At 52.3% G+C, this 23,756-nt stretch overlaps 1 protein-coding gene across 1 annotated transcript in view; it reads left to right on the plus strand.

Moving 5' to 3' along the window:
• The window catches only part of OTOA (otoancorin), a 115,740-nt gene that overhangs the window by 19,977 nt on the left and 72,007 nt on the right, over positions 1-23,756 (plus strand). Inside the window, exon 19 of the mRNA XM_086472852.1 lies at positions 1,178-1,271. Within this exon, the coding sequence (XP_086328978.1) occupies positions 1,178-1,271 (94 nt within the window). The remainder of the gene's footprint in view (positions 1-1,177; positions 1,272-23,756) is intronic.

Here is a 23,756-nt window from a genome sequence, read left to right on the forward strand (position 1 = left end):
TTCAGGCTGAAAATTATTTATCCAAATGCTTTCTTAAGTCCAAGGGGGCTTAAGACCAATGGGTCTGGCTAACATCTGTCAGATTTGTATCAAACAAGCAGGCCAAACCTGCCCAGTGCTAAGCTACATTCATTTTTAAGCGCCACTCAGAACTGAACATGAACTTAATTTTTCACACCTGAAATTCCTACAAATAATTTAGTATGTTATTTCAAGAGATATGGTACCTATCACAGAATTGATCTTTCATACAGAAATGGCATAGATGTCATTAGATGTGGCTTCTCCAAGGTGTTAGATCTGCCTTCCATAACTCTTGACATTGCAGATGAATGAAATAGCAGACAGTAAAAATATGGAACTAATAAGGTATGAATTTAAATCTTCTGTTCCATCACCTGTGTTTCATGTTTCTGTCCCTTAGTTCTAAAAAGGCAGCATTAGCAGCAGGCTGGTGCCACGTTGAGTTACTTTCCTGAGTTGTTTAGTGAACTCAGTCTTTTTGGAATGAGGGGGAAACTGTCCGCTTCTCCTAAGTGTGTGTGGACCTGGTTTTCAGAAATGTTGAGCACCCACAGATCCTGCTGACATCAGGGAAAGTTACAGTTGCCCAACACCAATGAGCAACAGCCCCCGCACACCTGCAAATAGTTAAATGTTGGAATACAGGAAGGTTTTTTTAATTTATAAACAAGTACTGGCAAGTATTGCTTGCTCGAGTGTTAGTCACATGGGTCCTTAGGATAAGATTCTTGGAAAAAAAGATGGTTTCAATTTGGTTATGAGGTTTTTACTTGTCTTTTGATACCATTTTGCAGACTATTATTGCCATATGAAGCTGATAGAAAATGCTAAATTTTCTTTAAAAAAAATAATTATTTCTCCTTGTTTGAACACTGTAGTGCTAAGAATACTATGACTGTTGAGGGAGAGAGCGAGCTCCATTACCATAGTATTTGAAGGTTTTCTCTGAATATACTGAGAATTCCATTAATGCCCTATATATCACAGCAAGATGAGAAAATGCAATCTGATGTTAATAAGCATGAAACATCCTATTGGCATAGAAGTGTCTGTGTTTCCTGTATGATACAGTATAAGAAAAACTCTGAAGTTTTAGTAGAATTTCAATTGTAAAGATTCTTCATTAATATAATTTTCAAAAATATTTCTTCAGCTCCCCAAGCAACTGGACAGCTGAAACAACATTAGATGTTGGACCATTCGTAGCTCTGCTCTCAAAAGGAGAATTAAACATCCTTGCTGAAAAGGTATGTTTTTATTATCATTTTTAAAATTGTAAAAGATAGTGTTAGAATTTGGATTTGTGAATGTCATAATGCAGTCTAAATTATGTAACCTGAATGCTAAACTAGGTAAATAATTCTCTTGTCAAGGAACCATGTGTTAATGTTTCACACATTCTTGACTCCATCAAAATTTCTGAGATTTCTTATTGAAAGTAATGGCAATATAAACAATTTTTTGCATGTATACAATGATAATTGTATATTGTCATGTAGGAAAAAAAAGGTGCATTTATAGTGACACAGACTCAAACATTTTTAGCACTTTACGCCTTGCAGAGTTGTTTCCTCTATCCCCCTGCCTTCCAACCGTAAAAGTTATGTTTCTCATCCTGTTAATAATGGGATCATACTGATGAAATTAGCATTTACTCATGTGGCCCTTTGCCCTAGGGCCAGTGTAGCATGCGTAGCAATAATTGATAGCCTCAGCATTGCACTTGGTAGTTTCTTTGCCCTCTTCAGTTCTTATAATCTTACAATTTTTAGTATAGGAGTAAACTATACTGGAATGAGGAATTCATTCTTCAGCAGAAATATGTGAGCACAGTCAGCAACTTTTCCTCAGAAGATAATGCTTGTAATTGACCAAATAGAATAGGACTCTTCAAATGAAAGGAAGGTGTCTAGCAGGGTGGAGGAGAGAGGTCAAAAAAGCCTAAAAAAAAAGGTGAACAGATTAAACTTATTTCTCATAATTTAACTGTGTCCCCATCCTCAATTCTTATACTTACCTGGCAAATTTAAGACAAACAAAATAAAGTACTTTCCATACTGCACGTACTAAAATGGTGGAACTGATTGCTACAGATGGGCCTGGATCAAGCCAGACGTCCCGACGTAGAGCCCAACAGAAGTCCCGACGTAGAGCCCAAGAGACGTTCCGACGTAGAGCTGAAAGTGAGCTAACAACAGACTTAGAGCCCAACAGACGTGCCGACGCAGAGCCCAACAGATGTCCCGAAGTAAAGCACAAGAGACGTTCCGACGTAAAGCTGAAAGCAAGCTAAATCCAGATGTAGAGCCCAAAAGACGTCCCGACGTAGACCGAACAGACGTTCCGAAGTAGAGCCAAAAGTGAGATAAAGCCAGCGTCGAGCCCAACAGACGTCCCGACGTAGAGCCCAACAGATTTCCTGACATAAAACCCAACAGACATTCCGCCGTAGAGGCGAAAGTGAGCTCAAGCCAGACCTAGAGCCCAACAGGCAACCCGAGGTAGAGCACAACAGGCATCCCGACGTAGAGCCGAAAGCGAGATCAAGCCAGACGTCCCGACATAGAGCCCAAGAGACGTCCCGACGTAGAGCCCAACAGACGTTCCGAAGTAGAGCCGAGAGTAAGCTAAAGCCAGACGTAGAGCCCAAGAGACGTCCAGACGTAGAGCCCAACAGACGTTCCGAAGTAGAGCCGAGAGTAAGCTAAAGCCAGACGTAGAGCCCAAGAGACGTCAAGACGTAGAGCCCAACAGACGTTCCGAAGTAGAGCCGAGAGTAAGCTAAAGCCAGACGTAGAGCCCAAGAGACGTCAAGACGTAGAGCCCAACAGACGTTCCGAAGTAGAGCCGAGAGTAAGCTAAAGCCAGACGTAGAGCCCAAGAGACGTCCAGACGTAGAGCCCAACAGACGTTCCGAAGTAGAGCCGAGAGTAAGCTAAAGCCAGACGTAGAGCCCAAGAGACGTCCAGACGTAGAGCCCAACAGAAGTCACGAAGTAGAGCCTAACAGACGTGCCGACGTAGACCTGAAGGCGAGCTCAAGCCAGACGTGCCGACCTACAGCCTAACAGACGTCCTGATGTAGAGCCCAACAGACGTTCCCAAGTAGAGCCCAAGAGTCGTCCCGACGTAGAGCCGAAAGAGAGCTCAAGCCAGACGTCCCGACGTAGAGCCCAACAGACTTCTGGACGTAGAGCCCAACAGATGTCCTGATGTAAAGCTGAAAGTGAGCTAACTACAGACGTAGAGCCCAACAGACGTCCCGACGTAGAGCCCAACAGACGTCCCGACGTAGAGCCCAACAGACGTCCAGACTTAAAGCCCAACAGACGTCCAGACTTAAAGCCCAACAGACGTCCAGACTTAAAGCCCAACAGACGTCCCGACGTAGAGCCCAAAAGACGTCCCGACGTAAAGCCCAACAGACGTCCCGACGTAGAGCCCAACAGACGTCCCGACGTAGAGCCCAACAGACGTCCCGACGTAGAGCCCAACAGACGTCCAGACGTAAAGCCCAACAGACGTCCCGACGTAGAGCCCAACAGACGTCCCGACGTAAAGCCCAACAGACGTCCCGACGTAGAGCCCAACAGACGTCCCGACGTAGAGCCCAAAAGACGTCCCGACGTAAAGCCCAACAGACGTCCCGACGTAGAGCCCAACAGACGTCCCGACGTAGAGCCCAAAAGACGTCCAGACGTAAAGCCCAACAGACGTCCCGACGTAGAGCCCAAAAGACGTCCAGACGTAAAGCCCAACAGACGTCCCGACGTAGAGCCCAAAAGACGTCCAGACGTAAAGCCCAACAGACGTCCCGACGTAGAGCCCAAAAGACGTCCAGACGTAAAGCCCAACAGACGTCCCGACGTAGAGCCCAAAAGACGTCCAGACGTAAAGCCCAACAGACGTCCCGACGTAGAGCCCAAAAGACGTCCAGACGTAAAGCCCAACAGACGTCCCGACGTAGAGCCCAAAAGACGTCCAGACGTAAAGCCCAACAGACGTCCCGACGTAGAGCCCAAAAGACGTCCAGACGTAAAGCCCAACAGACGTCCCGGCGTAGAGCCCAAAAGACGTCCCGACGTAAAGCCCAACAGACGTCCCGACGTAGAGCCCAAAAGACGTCCCGACGTAAAGCCCAACAGACGTCCCGACGTAGAGCCCAAAAGACGTCCAGACGTAAAGCCCAACAGACGTCCCGACGTAGAACTGAAATTGAGCTAACAACAGGTTTAGAGCCCAATAGAGGTCCCGACGTAGAGCCCAACAGACGTCCCGACATAGAGTCCAACAGACGTCCCGCAGTAAAGCCCAACAGACGTCCCGACGTAGAGCCCAACAGACGTCCCGACGTAGAGCCCAACAGACGTCCCGACGTAGAGCCCAACAGACGTCCCGACGTAGAGCCCAACAGACGTCCCGCAGTAAAGCACAACAGACGTCCCGACGTAGAGCCCAACAGACGTCCCGCAGTAAAGCACAACAGACGTCCCGACGTAGAGCCCAACAGACGTCCCGACGTAGAGCCCAACAGACGTCCCGACGTAGAGCCCAAAAGACGTCCAGACTTAAAGCCCAACAGACGTCCCGACGTAGAGCCCAAAAGACGTCCAGACGTAGAGCCCAACAGACGTCCCGACGTAGAGCCCAACAGACGTCCAGACTTAAAGCCCAACAGACGTCCCGACGTAGAGCCCAAAAGACGTCCAGACGTAAAGCCCAACAGACGTCCCGACGTAGAGCCCAAAAGACGTCCAGACGTAAAGCCCAACAGACGTCCCGACGTAGAGCCCAACAGACGTCCCGACGTAGAGCCCAACAGACGTCCCGACGTAGAGCCCAAAAGACGTCCCGACGTAAAGCCCAACAGACGTCCCGACGTAGAGCCCAAAAGACGTCCAGACGTAAAGCCCAACAGACGTCCCGACGTAGAACTGAAATTGAGCTAACAACAGGTTTAGAGCCCAATAGAGGTCCCGACGTAGAGCCCAACAGACGTCCCGACGTAGAGCCCAACAGACGTCCCGACGTAGAGCCCAACAGACGTCCCGACGTAGAGCCCAACAGACGTCCCGCAGTAAAGCACAACAGACGTCCCGACGTAGAGCCCAACAGACGTCCCGCAGTAAAGCACAACAGACGTCCCGACGTAGAGCCCAACAGACGTCCCGACGTAGAGCCCAACAGACGTCCCGACGTAGAGCCCAAAAGACGTCCAGACTTAAAGCCCAACAGACGTCCCGACGTAGAGCCCAAAAGACGTCCAGACGTAGAGCCCAACAGACGTCCCGACGTAGAGCCCAACAGACGTCCAGACTTAAAGCCCAACAGACGTCCCGACGTAGAGCCCAAAAGACGTCCAGACGTAAAGCCCAACAGACGTCCCGACGTAGAGCCCAAAAGACGTCCAGACGTAGAGCCCAACAGACGTCCCGACGTAGAGCCCAAAAGACGTCCAGACTTAAAGCCCAACAGACGTCCCGACGTAGAGCCCAAAAGACGTCCAGACGTAAAGCCCAACAGACGTCCCGACGTAGAGCCCAAAAGACGTCCAGACGTAAAGCCCAACAGACGTCCCGACGTAGAGCCCAAAAGACGTCCAGACGTAAAGCCCAACAGACGTCCCGACGTAGAGCCCAAAAGACGTCCCGACGTAAAGCCCAACAGACGTCCCGACGTAAAGCCCAACAGACGTCCCGACGTAGAGCCCAAAAGACGTCCCGACGTAAAGCCCAACAGACGTCCCGACGTAGAGCCCAAAAGACGTCCAGACGTAAAGCCCAACAGACGTCCCGACGTAGAGCCCAAAAGACGTCCAGACGTAAAGCCCAACAGACGTCCCGGCGTAGAGCCCGAAAGACGTCCAGACGTAAAGCCCAACAGACGTCCCGACGTAGAGCCCGAAAGACGTCCAGACGTAAAGCCCAACAGACGTCCCGGCGTAGAACTGAAATTGAGCTAACAACAGGTTTAGAGCCCAATAGAGGTCCCGACGTAGAGCCCAACAGAGGTCCCGACGTAGAGCCCAACAGACGTCCCGACATAGAGTCCAACAGATGTCCCGCAGTAAAGCACAACAGACTTCCCGACGTAGAGCTAAAAGCAAGCTAAATCCAGATGTAGAGCCCAACAGACGTCCAGGCGTAGAGCCCAACAGACGTCCAGGCGTAGAGCCCAACAGACGTCCAGGCGTAGAGCCCAACAGACGTCCAGGCGTAGAGCCCAACAGACATCCAGGCGTAGAGCCCAACAGACGTCCCTACGTAGAGCCGAACACACGTCCCGACGTAGAGCTCAACAGACGTTCCGACGTAGTGCTGAAAGTGAGCTAACAACACACTTAGAGCCCAAAAGTCGTCCCGACGTAGATCCCACCAGATGTACCGACGTAGAGCCAAAAGAGAGCTCAATCCAGATGTCCCGACGTAGAGCCCAACAGACGTCCCGATGTAGAGCTGAAAGTGAGCTAACTACAGACGTAGAGCCCAACAGATGTCCCGACGTAGAGCCCAACAGATGTTCCGACGTATAGCTGAAAGTGAGCTAACAACACATTTAGAGCACAACACACGTCCCGACGTAGAGCCCAAAAGATGTCCACACCTAAAGCCCAACAGACGTCCCGAAGTACAGCCTAAAGCGAGCTCAAGGCAGACGTCCCGACGTAGAGCACAACACACGTCCTGACGTAGATTCCAACAGATGTTTCCACGTAGTGCTGAAAGTGAGCTAACAACAGACTTAGAGCCCAATAGACGTCCCGACGTCGAGCCGAAAGAAAGCTCAAGCCATAAGTCCCGACGTAGAGCCTAACAGACGTCCCGACCTAGAGCCCAAAAGATGTCCCGACGTAGAGCCCAACAGATGTTCCAACGTACAGCTGAAAGTGAGCTAACTACAGACATTGAGCCCAAGAGACGTTGCGACGTAGAGCCCAACAGATGTCCCGACGTACATCCGAAAGCGAGCTCAAGCCAGACGTCCCGACGTAGATCCCTACACACGTCCCGACGTAGAGCCGAAAGAGAGCTCAAGCCAGACGTCCCGACGTAGAGCCCAACAGACGTCCCGACGTAGAGCCGAAAGAGAGCTCAAGCCAGACGTCCCGACGTAGAGCCCAACAGACGTCCCGACGTAGAGCCGAAAGAGAGCTCAAGCCAGACGTCCCGACGTAGAGCCCAACAGACGTCCCGATGTAGAGCCGAAAGAGAGCTCAAGCCAGACGTCCCGACGTAGAGCCCAACAGACGTCCCGACGTAGAGCCCAACAGACGTCCCGACGTAGAGCCGAAAGAGAGCTCAAGCCAGACGTCTCGACGTAGAGCCCAACAGACGTCCCGACGTAGAGCCGAAAGAGAGCTCAAGCCAGACGTCCCGACGTAGAGCCCAACAGACGTCCCGACGTAGAGCCGAAAGAGAGCTCAAGCCAGACGTCCCGACGTAGAGCCCAACAGACGTCCCGACGTAGAGCCGAAAGAGAGCTCAAGCCAGACGTCCCGACGTAGAGCCCAACAGACGTCCCGACGTAGAGCCGAAAGAGAGCTCAAGCCAGACGTCCCGACGTAGAGCCCAACAGACGTCCCGACGTAGAGCCGAAAGTGAGCTCAAGCCAGACGTCCCGACGTAGAGCCGAAAGTGAGCTCAAGCCAGACGTCCCGACGTAGAGCCGAAAGTGAGCCCAACAGACGTCCCGACGTAGAGCTCAAGCCAGACGTCCCGACGTAGAGCCCAACAGACGTCCCGACGTAGAGCCCAACAGACGTCCCGACGTAGAGCCCAACAGACGTCCCGACGTAGAGCCGAAAGTGAGCTCAAGCCAGACGTCCCGACGTAGAGCCCAACAGACGTCCCGACGTAGAGCCGAAAGTGAGCTCAAGCCAGACGTCCCGACGTAGAGCCCAACAGACGTCCCGACGTAGAGCCGAAAGTGAGCTCAAGCCAGACGTCCCGACGTAGAGCCCAACAGACGTCCCGACGTAGAGCCCAACAGACGTCCCGACGTAGAGCCCAACAGACGTCCCGACGTAGAGCCGAAAGCGAGCTCAAGCCAGACGTCCCGACGTAGAGCCCAACAGACGTCCCGACGTAGAGCCCAACAGACGTCCCGACGTAGAGCCCAACAGACGTCCCGACGTAGAGCCGAAAGCGAGCTCAAGCCAGACGTCCCGACGTAGAGCCCAACAGACGTCCCGACGTAGAGCCCAACAGACGTCCCGACGTAGAGCCCAACAGACGTCCCGACGTAGAGCCCAACAGACGTCCCGACGTAGAGCCGAAAGCGAGCTCAAGCCAGACGTCCCGACGTAGAGCCCAACAGACGTCCCGACGTAGAGCCCAACAGACGTCCCGACGTAGAGCCCAACAGACGTCCCGACGTAGAGCCGAAAGCGAGCTCAAGCCAGACGTCCCGACGTAGAGCCCAACAGACGTCCCGACGTAGAGCCGAAAGCGAGCTCAAGCCAGACGTCCCGACGTAGAGCCCAACAGACGTCCCGACGTAGAGCCCAACAGACGTCCCGACGTAGAGCCCAACAGACGTCCCGACGTAGAGCCGAAAGCGAGCTCAAGCCAGACGTCCCGACGTAGAGCCCAACAGACGTCCCGACGTAGAGCCCAACAGACGTCCCGACGTAGAGCCGAAAGCGAGCTCAAGCCAGACGTCCCGACGTAGAGCCCAACAGACGTCCCGACGTAGAGCCCAACAGACGTCCCGACGTAGAGCCGAAAGCGAGCTCAAGCCAGACGTCCCGACGTAGAGCCCAACAGACGTCCCGACGTAGAGCCCAACAGACGTCCCGACGTAGAGCCCAACAGACGTCCCGACGTAGAGCCGAAAGCGAGCTCAAGCCAGACGTCCCGACGTAGAGCCCAACAGACGTCCCGACGTAGAGCCCAACAGACGTCCCGACGTAGAGCCCAACAGACGTCCCGACGTAGAGCCGAAAGCGAGCTCAAGCCAGACGTCCCGACGTAGAGCCCAACAGACGTCCCGACGTAGAGCCCAACAGACGTCCCGACGTAGAGCCCAACAGACGTCCCGACGTAGAGCCGAAAGCGAGCTCAAGCCAGACGTCCCGACGTAGAGCCCAACAGACGTCCCGACGTAGAGCCCAACAGACGTCCCGACGTAGAGCCGAAAGCGAGCTCAAGCCAGACGTCCCGACGTAGAGCCCAACAGACGTCCCGACGTAGAGCCCAACAGACGTCCCGACGTAGAGCCGAAAGCGAGCTCAAGCCAGACGTCCCGACGTAGAGCCCAACAGACGTCCCGACGTAGAGCCGAAAGCGAGCTCAAGCCAGACGTCCCGACGTAGAGCCCAACAGACGTCCCGACGTAGAGCCGAAAGCGAGCTCAAGCCAGACGTCCCGACGTAGAGCCCAACAGACGTCCCGACGTAGAGCCGAAAGCGAGCTCAAGCCAGACGTCCCGACGTAGAGCCCAACAGACGTCCCGACGTAGAGCCGAAAGCGAGCTCAAGCCAGACGTCCCGACGTAGAGCCCAACAGACGTCCCGACGTAGAGCCGAAAGCGAGCTCAAGCCAGACGTCCCGACGTAGAGCCCAACAGACGTCCCGACGTAGAGCCGAAAGCGAGCTCAAGCCAGACGTCCCGACGTAGAGCCCAACAGACGTCCCGACGTAGAGCCGAAAGCGAGCTCAAGCCAGACGTCCCGACGTAGAGCCCAACAGACGTCCCGACGTAGAGCCGAAAGCGAGCTCAAGCCAGACGTCCCGACGTAGAGCCCAACAGACGTCCCGACGTAGAGCCGAAAGCGAGCTCAAGCCAGACGTCCCGACGTAGAGCCCAACAGACGTCCCGACGTAGAGCCGAAAGCGAGCTCAAGCCAGACGTCCCGACGTAGAGCCCAACAGACGTCCCGACGTAGAGCCGAAAGCGAGCTCAAGCCAGACGTCCCGACGTAGAGCCCAACAGACGTCCCGACGTAGAGCCGAAAGCGAGCTCAAGCCAGACGTCCCGACGTAGAGCCCAACAGACGTCCCGACGTAGAGCCGAAAGCGAGCTCAAGCCAGACGTCCCGACGTAGAGCCCAACAGACGTCCCGACGTAGAGCCGAAAGCGAGCTCAAGCCAGACGTCCCGACGTAGAGCCCAACAGACGTCCCGACGTAGAGCCGAAAGCGAGCTCAAGCCAGACGTCCCGACGTAGAGCCCAACAGACGTCCCGACGTAGAGCCGAAAGCGAGCTCAAGCCAGACGTCCCGACGTAGAGCCCAAGAGACGTTCCGACGTAGACCCCAAAGCGAGCTCAAGCCAGACGTCCCGACGTAGAGCCGAAAGCGAGCTCAAGCCAGACGTCCCGACGTAGAGCCCAAGAGACGTTCCGACGTAGACCCCAAAGCGAGCTCAAGCCAGACGTCCCGACGTAGAGCCGAAAGCGAGCTCAAGCCAGACGTCCCGACGTAGAGCCCAACAGACATCCCAACGTAGAGCCGAAAGCGAGCTCAAGCCAGACGTCCCGACGTAGAGCCCAACAGACGTCCCGACGTAGAGCCCAACAGACGTCCCGACGTAGAGCCCAACAGACGTCCCGACGTAGAGCCGAAAGCGAGCTCAAGCCAGACGTCCCGACGTAGAGCCCAACAGACGTCCCGACGTAGAGCCCAACAGACGTCCCGACGTAGAGCCCAACAGACGTCCCGACGTAGAGCCGAAAGCGAGCTCAAGCCAGACGTCCCGACGTAGAGCCCAACAGACGTCCCGACGTAGAGCCCAACAGACGTCCCGACGTAGAGCCCAACAGACGTCCCGACGTAGAGCCGAAAGCGAGCTCAAGCCAGACGTCCCGACGTAGAGCCCAAGAGACGTTCCGACGTAGAGCTGAAAGCAAGCTAAATCCAGATGTAGAGCCCAACAGACGTCCCGATGTAGACCCCAAAAGATGTACCAACGTAGAGCCAAACGCGAGCTGAAGCCAGACGTCCCGATGTAGAGCCCAAGAGACGTCCCGACGTAGAGCCCAAGAGACGTCCCGACGTAGAGCCCAAGAGACGTCCCGACGTAGAGCCCAAGAGACGTCCCGACGTAGAGCCCAAGAGACGTCCCGACGTAGAGCCCAACAGACGTCCCGACGTAGAGCCGAAAGCGAGCTCAAGCCAGATGTAGAGCCCAAAAGACGTCCCGACGTCGATCCCAAAAGATGTACTGTCGTAGAGCCAAAAGCGAGCTCAAGCCAGACATCCCAACGTAGAGCCGAACAGTCTTCCTGATGTAGAGCCGAAAGCGAGCTCAAGCCAGACGTCCCGATGTAGAGCCCAAGAGGCGTTCCGAAGTAGAGCTGAAAGTGAGCTAAAGCCAGACGTAGAGCTCAACAGACGTCTGGAAGTAGAGCCCAACTGACGTCCCGACGTAGAGCCGAAAGCGAGCTCAAGCAAGATGTCCTGACGTAGAGCCCAACAGATGTCCCGACATAAAGCCCAAGAGAAGTTCCAACGTAGAGCCGAAAATGAGCTCAAGCCAGACGTCCCGACGTAGAGCCTAACAGACGTCCCGACGTAGAGCCGAACGTGAGCTCAAGGGAGAGGTCCCGACGTAGACCCCAACAGCTGTTCGGACGTGGAGCCCAACAGATGTCCCGACATAAAGCCCAACAGAAGTTCCAATGTAGAGCCGAAAATGAGCTCAAGCCAGACATCCCGAAGTAGAGCACAACAGACGTCCTCACGTAGAGTCCAACAGACATTCCGACATAGAACTGAAATTGAGCTAACGACAGATGTAGAGCCCAATAGACGTCCCGACGTAGAGCCCAACATATGTCCCGAAGTAAAGCCCAACAGACGTCACGACGTAGAGCTGAAAGTGAGCTAACATCAGACTTTGAGCCCAACAGGCGTCCCGACGTAGAGCCCAACAGGCGTCCCGACGTAGAGCCCAACAGGCGTCCCGACGTAGAGCCCAACAGGCGTCCCGACGTAGAGCCCAACAGGCGTCCCGACGTAGAGCCCAACAGGCGTCCCGACGTAGAGCCCAACAGACGTCCCGACGTAGAGCCCAACAGGCGTCCCGACGTAGAGCTGAAAGTGAGCTACCTACAGACGTAGAGCCGAACAAACGTCCCGACCTAGAGCCCAACAGATGTCCCGACGTAGAGCCCAACAGATGTTCCGACGTAGAGCTGAAAGTGAGCTAACAACACATTTGATCCCAACAGATGTCCCGACATAGAACCCAACAGATGTTCCGACGTAGAGCTGAAAGTGAGCTAACAACACATTTGATCCCAACAGATGTCCCAACGTAGAGCCCAACAGATGTTCCGACGTAGAGCTGAAAGTGAGCTAACAACACATTTGATCCCAACAGATGTCCCGACGTAGAGCCCAACAGATGTTCCGACGTAGAGCTGAAAGTGAGCTAACAACACATTTGATCCCAACAGATGTCCCGACGTAGAGCCCAACAGATGTTCCGACGTAGAGCTGAAAGTGAGCTAACAACACATTTGATCCCAACAGATGTCCCGACGTAGAGCCAAAAGCGAGCTCAAGCCAGACGTCCCGACGTAGAGCCCAACACACGTCCCGATGTAGAGTCCAACAGATGTTCCGACGTAGAACTGAAATTCAGCTAACAACAGATTTAGAGCCCAACACACGTCCCGATGTAGAGCCGAACACACGTCCCGACGTAGAACTGAAATTGAGCTAACAACAGATTTAGAGCCCAACACACGTCCCGACGTAGAGCCGAAAACACGTCCCGACGTAGAACTGAAATTGAGCTAACAACAGATTTAGAGCCCAACACACGTCCCGACGTAGAGCCGAACACACGTCCCGACGTAGAACTGAAATTGAGCTAACAACAGATTTAGAGCCCAACACACGTCCCGACGTAGAGCCGAAATTGAGCTAACAACAGATTTAGAGCCCAACACACGTCCCGACGTAGAGCCGAACACACGTCCCGACGTAGAACTGAAATTGAGCTAACAACAGATTTAGAGCCCAACACACGTCCCGACGTAGAGCCGAACACACGTCCCGACGTAGAACTGAAATTGAGCTAACAACAGATTTAGAGCCCAACACACGTCCCGACGTAGAGCCGAACACACGTCCCGACGTAGAACTGAAATTGAGCTAACAACAGATTTAGAGCCCAACACACGTCCCGACGTAGAGCCGAACACACGTCCCGACGTAGAACTGAAATTGAGCTAACAACAGATTTAGAGCCCAACACACGTCCCGACGTAGAGCCGAACACACGTCCCGACGTAGAACTGAAATTGAGCTAACAACAGATTTAGAGCCCAACACACGTCCCGACGTAGAGCCGAACACACGTCCCGACGTAGAACTGAAATTGAGCTAACAACAGATTTAGAGCCCAACACACGTCCCGACGTAGAGCCGAACACACGTCCCGACGTAGAACTGAAATTGAGCTAACAACAGATTTAGAGCCCAACACACGTCCCGACGTAGAGCCGAACACACGTCCCGACGTAGAACTGAAATTGAGCTAACAACAGATTTAGAGCCCAACACACGTCCCGACGTAGAGCCGAACACACGTCCCGACGTAGAACTGAAATTGAGCTAACAACAGATTTAGAGCCCAACACACGTCCCGACGTAGAGCCGAACACACGTCCCGACGTAGAACTGAAATTGAGCTAACAACAGATTTAGAGCCCAACACACGTCCCGACGTAGAGCCGAACACACGTCCCGACGTAGAACTGAAATTGAGCTAACAACAGATTTAGAGCCCAACACACGTCCCGACGTAGAGCCGAACACACGTCCCGACGTAGAACTGAAATTGAGCTAACAACAGATTTAGAGCCCAACACACGTCCCGACGTAGAGCCGAAATTGAGCTAACAACAGATTTAGAGCCCAACACACGTCCCGACGTAGAGCCGAAATTGAGCTAACAACAGATTTAGAGCCCAACACACGTCCCGACGTAGAGCCGAAATTGAGCTAACAACAGATTTAGAGCCCAACACACGTCCCGACGTAGAGCCGAACACACGTCCCGACGTAGAGCCCAACATATGTCCCGATGTAGTGCCCAACAGATGTCCCGATGTAGAGCTGGAAGTGAGCCAACAACACAATTAGAGCACAACAGATGTCCCGACGTAGAGCCCAACTGTCCTGGGTTACAGTGTAAAATGTGCCAAAAGAAAAAAAAAAAAAAAATTCGATTACCATCTTCAGGAGCTGTTGAGACCAGGTGGGGCGGTGCTCCCTGCCTCCCCCCTCTGGACTATCTCCTGTTAATGGGCACAATAATGCCTTATCGCCTGACCCAGGGATAACTCCCTCCTGGGCTATCTCCTGTTAATGGCCCATCAAGGAACTGCCTCACGACTCCCCATCCCATTGTGAGATGCTCTGCCCGGGGAGGGGGGGGAAGGAGCCAAGCAGTCCATGCCAAATAAAAACGGAGATTTTGAACACCCTAACAGCCTTTCTTCCACTGGATTCCCAGAGGAGCTTTTTCCCCCCCACTGGAGTTCCAGAGGACAAGAGCTACCTACCTACCACTGGACCTTCGGAGGAAGACCAGACTCTTTTACCTGATTGCTGCTTCCACAGAACTACATCCATCGCTTCAGGAGGACTACAGCCAGCATCTTATCGTACTGCTACTGCCACCCTAATAGGGTGTCAGGTTGTATTCCTGACTCTGTCAGTGTAAACCAGTGGGTTGTTTGTTTTTTCCCTGCCTTGTGTTAAATATATATATAATAGTAAAGAACTGTTATTCCTATTCCCCATATCTTTGCCTGAAGGCCAGTTAATTTCAAAATTATAATAATTTGGAGGGAAGGGGGTTGCACTTTCCATTTCAAGGGAGGCTCCTGCCTTCCTCCGCAGACACCTGTCTTTTCAAACCAAGACACCAACACAAGTCCCGAGGTAAAGTCCAACAGATGTTCCGACGTAGAGCTGAAAGTGAGCTAACTACAGACGTAGAGCCCAACACACGTCCTGACCTACAGCCCAAAATATGTCAAGACATAAAGCCCAACAGACGTCCTGACGTAGAACCAAAAGCGAGCTCAAGCCAGACGTCCCGATGTAGAGCACAACACACGTCCTGACGTAGAGTCAAACAGATGTTCCGACGTAGTGCTGACAGTGAGCTAACAACGGACTTAGAGCCCAAAAGGCGTCCCGACGTAGAGCCCAACAGATGTCCCGAAGTAAAGCCCAACAGACGTCCCGACGTAGAGCCGAAAGCGTGCTCAAGCCAGACGTCCCGAAGTAGAGCCCAACAGACGTCCAGACGTAGAGCCCTAGAGACGTTCCGACGTAGAGCTGAAAGCAAGCTAAATCCAGATGTAGAGCCCAACAGACGTCCAGATGTAGAGCCCAACAGACGTCCAGACGTAGAGCCCTAGAGACGTTCCGACGTAGAGCTGAAAGCAAGCTAAATCCAGATGTAGAGCCGAAGAGACGTCCAGATGTAGAGCCCAACAGACGTCCAGACGTAGAGCCCTAGAGACGTTCCGACGTAGAGCTGAAAGCAAGCTAAATCCAGATGTAGAGCCGAAGAGACGTCCAGATGTAGAGCCCAACAGACGTCCCGATGTAGAGCCGAAAACACGTCCCGATGTAGAGCCCAATAGACGTTCCGATGTAGTGCTGAGAGCTAACAACAGACTTAGAGCACAACAGACGTCCCGACGTAGAGCCCAATAGTTGTCCCGAAGTAAAGCACAACAGACGTTCCGACGTAGAGCTGAAAACATGCTAAATCCAATGTAGAGCTCAACAGACGTCCAGAAGTAGAGCCCAAGAGACGTTCCGACGTAGAGCCCAACAGACGTCCCGATGTAGAGCCGAAAACACGTCCCGATGTAGAGCCCAACAGACGTTCCGACGTAGAGCTGAAAACATGCTAAATCCAATGTAGAGCTCAACAGACGTCCAGAAGTAGAGCCCAAGAGACGTTCCGACGTAGAGCCCAACAGACGTCCCGATGTAGAGCCGAAAACACGTCCCGATGTAGAGCCCAACAGACGTCCCGACGTAGTGCTGAAAGTGAGCTAACAACAGACTTAGAGCACAAAAAACGTCCCGACGTAGAGCCCAATAGTTGTCCCGAAGTAAAGCACAACAGACGTTCCGACGTAGAGCTGAAAACATGCTAAATCCAATGTAGAGCTCAACAGACGTCCAGAAGTAGAGCCCAAGAGACGTTCCGACGTAGAGCTGAAAATGAGCTAACGGCAGACGTAGAGCTTAACAGACATCTTGACGTAGAGCACAACAGACGTCCCGACTTAGAGCCAAACAGATGTCCCGATGTAGAGCTGAAAGTGAGCTAACTACAGACGTAGAGCCCAACACACGTCCCGACGTAGAGCCCAACAGATGTCCCGACGTAGAGCCCATCAGATATTCCGACGTAGACCTGAAAGTAAGCTAACAACAGAATAAGAGCACAACAGATGTCCCAACGCAGACCCAAACACATGTCCCGAGGTAGAGCCCAACAGATGTTCCGATGTAGAGTTGAAAGTGAGCTAACTGCAGACGTAGAGCCCAACACACATCCCGACATAGACCCCAAAAGATGTCCCGACGTAGAGCCCAACAGGTGTTCCGTCGTAGAGCTGAAAGTGAGCTAACAACGCAATTAGAGCACAACAGATGTCGCGACGTAGAGCCCAACACAAATCCTGAGGTAAAGTCCAACAGATGTTCCGATGTAGAGCTGCAAGTGACCTAACTACAGACATAGAGCCTAACACACGTCCCGAGCTAGAGCCCAAAAGATGTCCAGACATAGAGCCCAACAGACGTCCCGATGTAGATCCCAACAGATGTACCGACGTAGAGCCAAAAGCAAGCTCAGGCCAGACGTCCCAACGTAGAGTCCAACAGACGTCCCGATGTAAAGCCGAATACACGTCCCGACGTAGAGCCCAACAGATGTTCCGACGTAGTGCTGAAAGTGAGCTAACAACAGATTTAGAGCCCAAAAGACGTCCCGAAGTAGACCCCAAAAGATATCCGCTGTAGAGCTGAAAGTGAGTTAACTACAGACGTAGAGCCCAACACGTGTCCCGAACTAGAGCCCAAAATATGTCCAGACATAAATCCCAACAGACGTCGTGACGTAGAGCCAAAAGCAAGTTCAAGCCAGACGTCCCGAAGTAGAGCCCAAAAATGTCCCGATGTAGAGCTGAAAGTGAGCTAACTACAGACGTAGAGCCCAACACAGATCCCGACCTAGAGCCCAAAAGATGTCCAGACAGAAAGCCCAACAGACGTCCCGACGTAGATCCCAACAGATGCACCGACGTAGAGCCAAAAGCGAGCTCAAGCCAGACGTCCCAACGTAGAGAACAACACACGTCTTTACGTGGAGCCCAACAGAGGTCTCGACGTAGAGCCCAACAGATGTTCCGATGTAGAGATGTAAGTGAGCTAACTACAGAGGTAGAGCCCAACAGACGTCCCGACGTAGATCCCAACAGATGTACCGATGTAGAGCCAAAAGCGAGGTCAAGCCTGATGTCTCGACGTAGAGCACAACACACGCCCTGACGTAGAGTCCAACAGGCGTTCCGACGTAGAACTGATATTGAGCTAACAACAGATTTAGAGCCCAAAAGATGTCCCCACGTAGAGCCCAACAGACGTCCAGACGTAGAGCCGAGGAGATGTTCCGACGTAGAGGTGAAACTGAGCTAACAACACAATTAGAGCACAAGAGTTGTCTTGACTTAGAGCCCAACACAAGTCCGGAGTTAAAGCCCAACTGATGTTCTGATGTAGAGCTGAAAGTGAGATAACTACAGACGTAGAGCCCAACACACGTCCCGACCTAGAGACCAACAGATGTCCCAACGTAGAGCCCAACACATGTACTGACGTAGACCTGAATGTGAGCTAACAACACAATTAGGGTACAACAGATGTCCTGATGTAGAGCCCAACACAAGTCCCGAGGTAAAGTCCAACAGATGATCCGATGTAGAGCTGAAAGTGAGCTAACTTCAGACGTAGAGCCCAACACACGTCCCGACGTAGAGCCAAAAACGAGCTCAAGCCAGACGTCCCAACGTAGAGCACTACACACGTCCTGACGTAGAGTCCAATAGACGTTCCGACGTAGAACTGAAATTGAGCTAACAACAGATTTAGAGCCCAAAAGACGTCCCGACGTAGAGCCCAACAGATGTCCCAAAGTAAAGCACAACAGACGTTCCGATGTAGAGCTGAAAGTGAGCTAACAACACAATTAGAGCACAACAGATGTCCCGACCTAGAGCCCAACTGTCCTGGGTTACAGTGTAAAATGTGCCAAAAGAAAAAAAAAAATAAAATTCGTTTACCATCTTCAGGAGCTGTTGAGACCAGGTGGGGCGGTGCTCCCTGCCTCCCCCCTCTGGACTATCTCCTGTTAATGGGCACAACAAGGCCTTATCGCCTGACCCATCGATAACTCGCTCCTGGGCTATCTCCTGTTAATGGCCCATCCAGGAACTGCCTCACGACTCCCCATCCCATTGTGAGATGCTCTGCCCGGGGAGGGGGGGGAAGGAGCCAAGCAGTCCATGCCAAATAAAAACGGAGATTTTGAACACCCTAACAGCCTTTCTTCCACTGGATTCCCAGAGGAGCTTTTTCCCCCTACTGGAGTTCCAGAGGACAAGAGCTACCTACCTACCACTGCACCTTTGGAGGAAGACCAGACTCTTTTACCTGATTGCTGCTTCCACAGAACTACATCCATCATTTCAGGAGGACTGCAGCCAGCATCTTATCGGACTGCTACTGCCACCCTAATAGGGTGTCAGGTTGTATTCCTGACTCTATCAGTGTAAACCAGGGGGTTGTTTGTTTTTTCCCTGCCTTGTGTTAAATACATATATAATAGTAAAGAACTGTTATTCCTATTCCCCATATCTTTGCCTGAAGGCCGGTTAATTTCAAAATTATAATAATTTGGAGGGAAGGGGGTTGCACTTTCCATTTCAAGGGAGGCTCCTGCCTTCCTCCGCAGACACCTGTCTTTTCAAACCAAGACACCAACACAAGTCCCGAGGTAAAGTCCAACAGATGTTCCGACGTAGAGCTGAAAGTGAGCTAACAACACAATTAGAGGAAAACAGATGTCCTGACGTAGTGCCCAACACAAGTCCCGAGGTAAAGCCCAAGAGACGTTCTGACGTAGAGCTGAAAGTGAGCTAACAACACAATTAAAGCACAACAGATGTCCTGATGTAGAGCCCAACACACGTCCCGAGGTAAAGTCCAACAGATGTTCCGATGTAGAGCTGAAAGTGAGCTAAATACAGACGTAGATCCCAACACTCGTCCCGATATAGAGCCCAAAAGATGTCCAGACATAAAGCCCAACAGAGGTCCCGACGTAGAGCGAAAAGCGAGCTCAAGCCAGACGTCCCGACGTAGAGCCCAACAGACGTCCTGACGTAGAGCCCAACAGATGTTCCGATGTAGAGCCGAAAGTCAGCTAATTGCAGAAGTAGAGCCCAACACACGTCCCGATGTAGAGCCCAACAGATGTCCCAACGTAGAGCCCAACAGATGTCCCGATGTAGAGCTGAAAGTGAGCTAACTAGAGACGTAGAGCCAAACAGACATCCCGACATAGAGCCCAACAGATGACCCGACGTAAAGCACAACAGACGTTCCGACGTAGTGCTGATAGCAAGCTAAATCCAGACGTAGAGCCCAACAGACGTCCCGACGTAGAGACCAACACAGGTCCCTATGTAAAGCCGATCCCACGTCCCAACGTAGAGCCCAACAGACGTACCGACGTAGAGCCCAACATTTTACCGAAGTAGAACTGAAAGTGAGCTAACTACAGATATAGAGGCCAACACACGTCCCGACCTAGAGCCGAAAAGATGTCCAGACATAAAGCCCAACAGACATCCCGACGTAGATACCAACAGATGTCCCGAAGTAAAGTCCAACAGACGTCCCGACGTAGAGCTGAAAGCAAGCGAAATCCAGTCGTAGAGCCCAACAGACGTCCCGAAGTAGAGCCCAACAGATGACCCGAAGTAAAGCCCAACAGAGGTCCCCACGTAGAGCCAAAAGCGAGCTCAAGCCTGACGTCCCGACGTAGAGCACAACACACGTCCTGACGTAGAGTCCAACAGACGTTCCGATGTAGAACTGATATTGAGCTAACAACAGATTTAGAGCCCAAAAGACGTCCCGACGTAGAGCCCATGAGATGTCCGGATGTAGAGCCCAAAAGACGTTCCGACGTAGATGTGAAACTGAGCTAACAACACAATTAGACCACAACAGATGTCCCGACGTAGAGCTGAAAGTGAGCTAACTACAGACGTAGAGCCCAAGACACGTCCCGACCTAGAGCCCAAAAGATATCCAGACATAAAGCCCAACAGACGTCCCGACGTAGATCCCAACAGATGTACCAACATAGAGCGAAAAGCGATTTCAAGCCAGACGTCCCGATCTAGAGCCCAATAGATGTCCAGACATAAAGCCCAACAGACGTCCCGAAGTATATCCCTAAAGATGTACCGACATAGAGCCAAAAGCGAGGTCAAGCCAGACGTCTCGACGTAGACCCCAAGAGATGTTCCGATGTAGAGCCGAAAATTTGCTAATTACAGACGGAGAGCCCAACACACGTCCCGGCGTAGAGCCCAACAGATGTCCTGACCTAGAACTGAAATTGAGCTAACAATAGATTTAGAGCCCAATAGACGTGCCGACGTAGAGCCCAACAGATGTCCCAACGTAGAGCTCAACAGATGTTCCGACTTAGAGCTGAATGTCATCTAACAACACAATTAGAGCACAACAGATGTCCCGACGTAGATCCCAACACAAGTCCCGAGGTAAAGCCCAACAGATGTACCGACGTAGAGTCAAAAGCGAGCTCAAGCCACACGTCCCGACGTAGAGCCCAACAGATGTCCTGATGTAGGGCCCAACAGATGACCCAATTTTGAGCTGAAAGTGAGCTAACTACAGACGTAGATCCCAACACACGTCCCGACCTAGAGCCCAAAAGGTGTCCAGACATAAAGCCCAACAGACGTCCCGACGTAGATCCCAACAGATGTACCGACGTAGAGCCAAAATCGGGCTCAAGCCAGACGTCCCGACGTAGAGCACAACACACACCCTGACGTAGAGCCCAACAGACGTTCTGACGTAGAGCCCAACACACGTCCCGATGTAGAGCCGAACAGATGGCCCGACGTAGAGCCCAACAGACGTTTCGACGTAGTGCTGAAAGTGAGCCTACAACAGACTTAGAGTCCAAAAGATGTCCCGACGTAGATCCCAACAGATGTACCGATGTAGAGCCAAAAGCGAGCTCAAGCCAGACGTCTCGAAGTGGAGCCCAACAGATGTCCCGACATAGAGCCCAACAGATGTCCAGATGTAGAGCTGAAAGCGAGCTAACTAAAGAAGTAGAGCCCAACACACGTCCCGACCTAGAGCCCAAAAGATGTCCAGACATAAAGCCCAACAGATGTAGCGACGTAGAGCCAAAAGCGAGCTCAAGCCAGATGTCCTGCCGTAGAGCCCAACAGACGTCTTGACGTAGAGCCCAACAGATGTCCCGAAGTAAAGCACAACAGACGTTCCGACGTAGAGCTGAAAGCAAGCTAAATCCACATGTAGAGCTCAACAGACGGACAGGCGTAGAGCCCAACAAACGTCCCGACGTAGATTCCAACACATGTTCTGTTGTAGAGCTGAATATACGTCCCGACGTAGAGCCCAACAGACGTTCCGACGTAGTGCTGAAAGTGAGATAACAACAGACTTCGAGCCCAAAAGACATCCCGATGTAGATCCCAACAGATGTAGAGACGTAAGCCAAAAGAGAGCTCAAGCCAGACATCCTGACGTAGAGCCCAACAGATGTCCCGATGTAGAGCTGAAAGTGAGCTAACTACAGACATAGAGCCCAACACACGTCCCGACGTAGAGCTCAAATGATGTCCAGACATAAAGCCCAACAGACGTCCCGACGTAGATACCAACAGATGTACCGACGTAGAGCCAAAAGCGAGCTCAAGCCAGATGTCCCGACGTAGAGCCCAACAGACGTTCCGACGTAGAGGCAAGAGATGTCCCAATGTGGACCTGAAAGTGAGCTAACTACAGACGTGGAGCCCAACACATGTCCCGACATAAAGCCTAAAAGATGTCCAGACATAAAGCCCAACAGACGTCCCGACGTAGAGCCAAAAGCGAGCTCAAGCCAGGCGTCCCAACGTAAATCACAACACACATCCTGACGTAGATCCCAGCAGATGTCCCGAAGTAAAGCCCAACAGACGTTCCAACATAGACTTGAAATTGAGCTAACAACAGATTTAGATCGCAATAGAAGTCCCGACGTAGAGCCGAAAGCAAGATCAAGCCAGACGTCCCGACGTAGAGTCCAACACATGTTCCGATGTAGAGCCCAACACACGTCCCGACGTAGAGCCCAACACACGTCCCGACGTAGAGCCCAACACACGCCCCGACCTAGAGCCCAAAAGATGTCCCGAAGTAAAGCCCAACAGACGTCTCGACGTAGAGCCAAAAGCGAGCTCAAGCCAGACGTCCCGACGTAGAGCACAACAGACGTCCTGAAGTAGAGTCCAAGAGACGTTCTGACGTGAACTGAAATGGAGCTAACAACAGATTTAGAGCCCAACAGACGAACCGACGTAGAGCCGAACAGATGTCCCGAAGTAAAGCACAACAGACGCTCCGACGTAGAGCTGAAAGCAAGCTAAATCCAGATGTAGAGCCCAACAGATGTCCAGATGTAGAGCCCAACAGACGTCCCGACGTAGAGTCCAAGACACGTCCCGGTGTAGAGCCGAATACACGTCCCGACGTAGAGCCCAACAGCCGTTCCGACGTAGTGCTGAAAGTGAGCTAACAACAGACTTAGATCCCAACAGATGTCCCGACGTAGATCCCAACAGATGTACCGACGTAGAGCCCAACAGATGTCCTGATGTAGAGCTGAAAACGAGCTAACTACAGACGTAGAGCCCAACACACGTCCCGACCTAGAGCCCAGAAGATGTCGAAACATAAAGCCCAATAGACGTCCCGACGTAGAGCACAACAGATGTCCCGAAGTAAAGCCCAACAGATGTCCAGACGTAGAGCCCAACAGATGTCACGATGTAGAGCTGAAAGTGAGCTAACTACAGAAGTAGAGCCGAACACACGTCCCGACCTAGAGCCGAACAGATATCCCGACGTAGAGCCCAACAGATGTTCCGAAGTAGAGCTGAAAGTGAGCTAACAACACAATTAGAGCACAACAGATGTCCCGACGCAGAGCCGAAAGCGAGTTCAAGCTGGACGTCCCCACATAGAGCCCAACAGACGTCGAGACGTAGAGCCCAAGAGACGTTCCGACGTAGAGCTGAAAGTGAGCTAACAACAGACTTAGAGCCCAACATATGTCCCGACGTAGAGCCCAACAGATGTCCCGAAGTAAAGCACAACAGACGTTCCGACGTAGAGCTGAAAGCAATCTAAATCCAGATGTAGAGCCCAACAGACGTTACGACGTACAGCCAAAAGCGAGCTCAAGCCAGACGTCCCGACATAGAGCACAACACAAGTCCTGACGAATATTCCAACAGACTTTCCGACGTAGAACTGAAATTGGGCTAACAGCAGATTTAGAGCCCAATAGTCGTTCCGAAGTAGAGCCCAACAGATGTCGCAAAGTAAAGCCTAACAGACGTCCCGAC

This window comes from Leptosomus discolor, chromosome 14 (assembly GCF_034619465.1).
Source record: "Leptosomus discolor isolate bLepDis1 chromosome 14, bLepDis1.hap2, whole genome shotgun sequence".
In the NCBI taxonomy this organism is placed as follows: domain Eukaryota; kingdom Metazoa; phylum Chordata; class Aves; order Leptosomiformes; family Leptosomidae; genus Leptosomus; species Leptosomus discolor.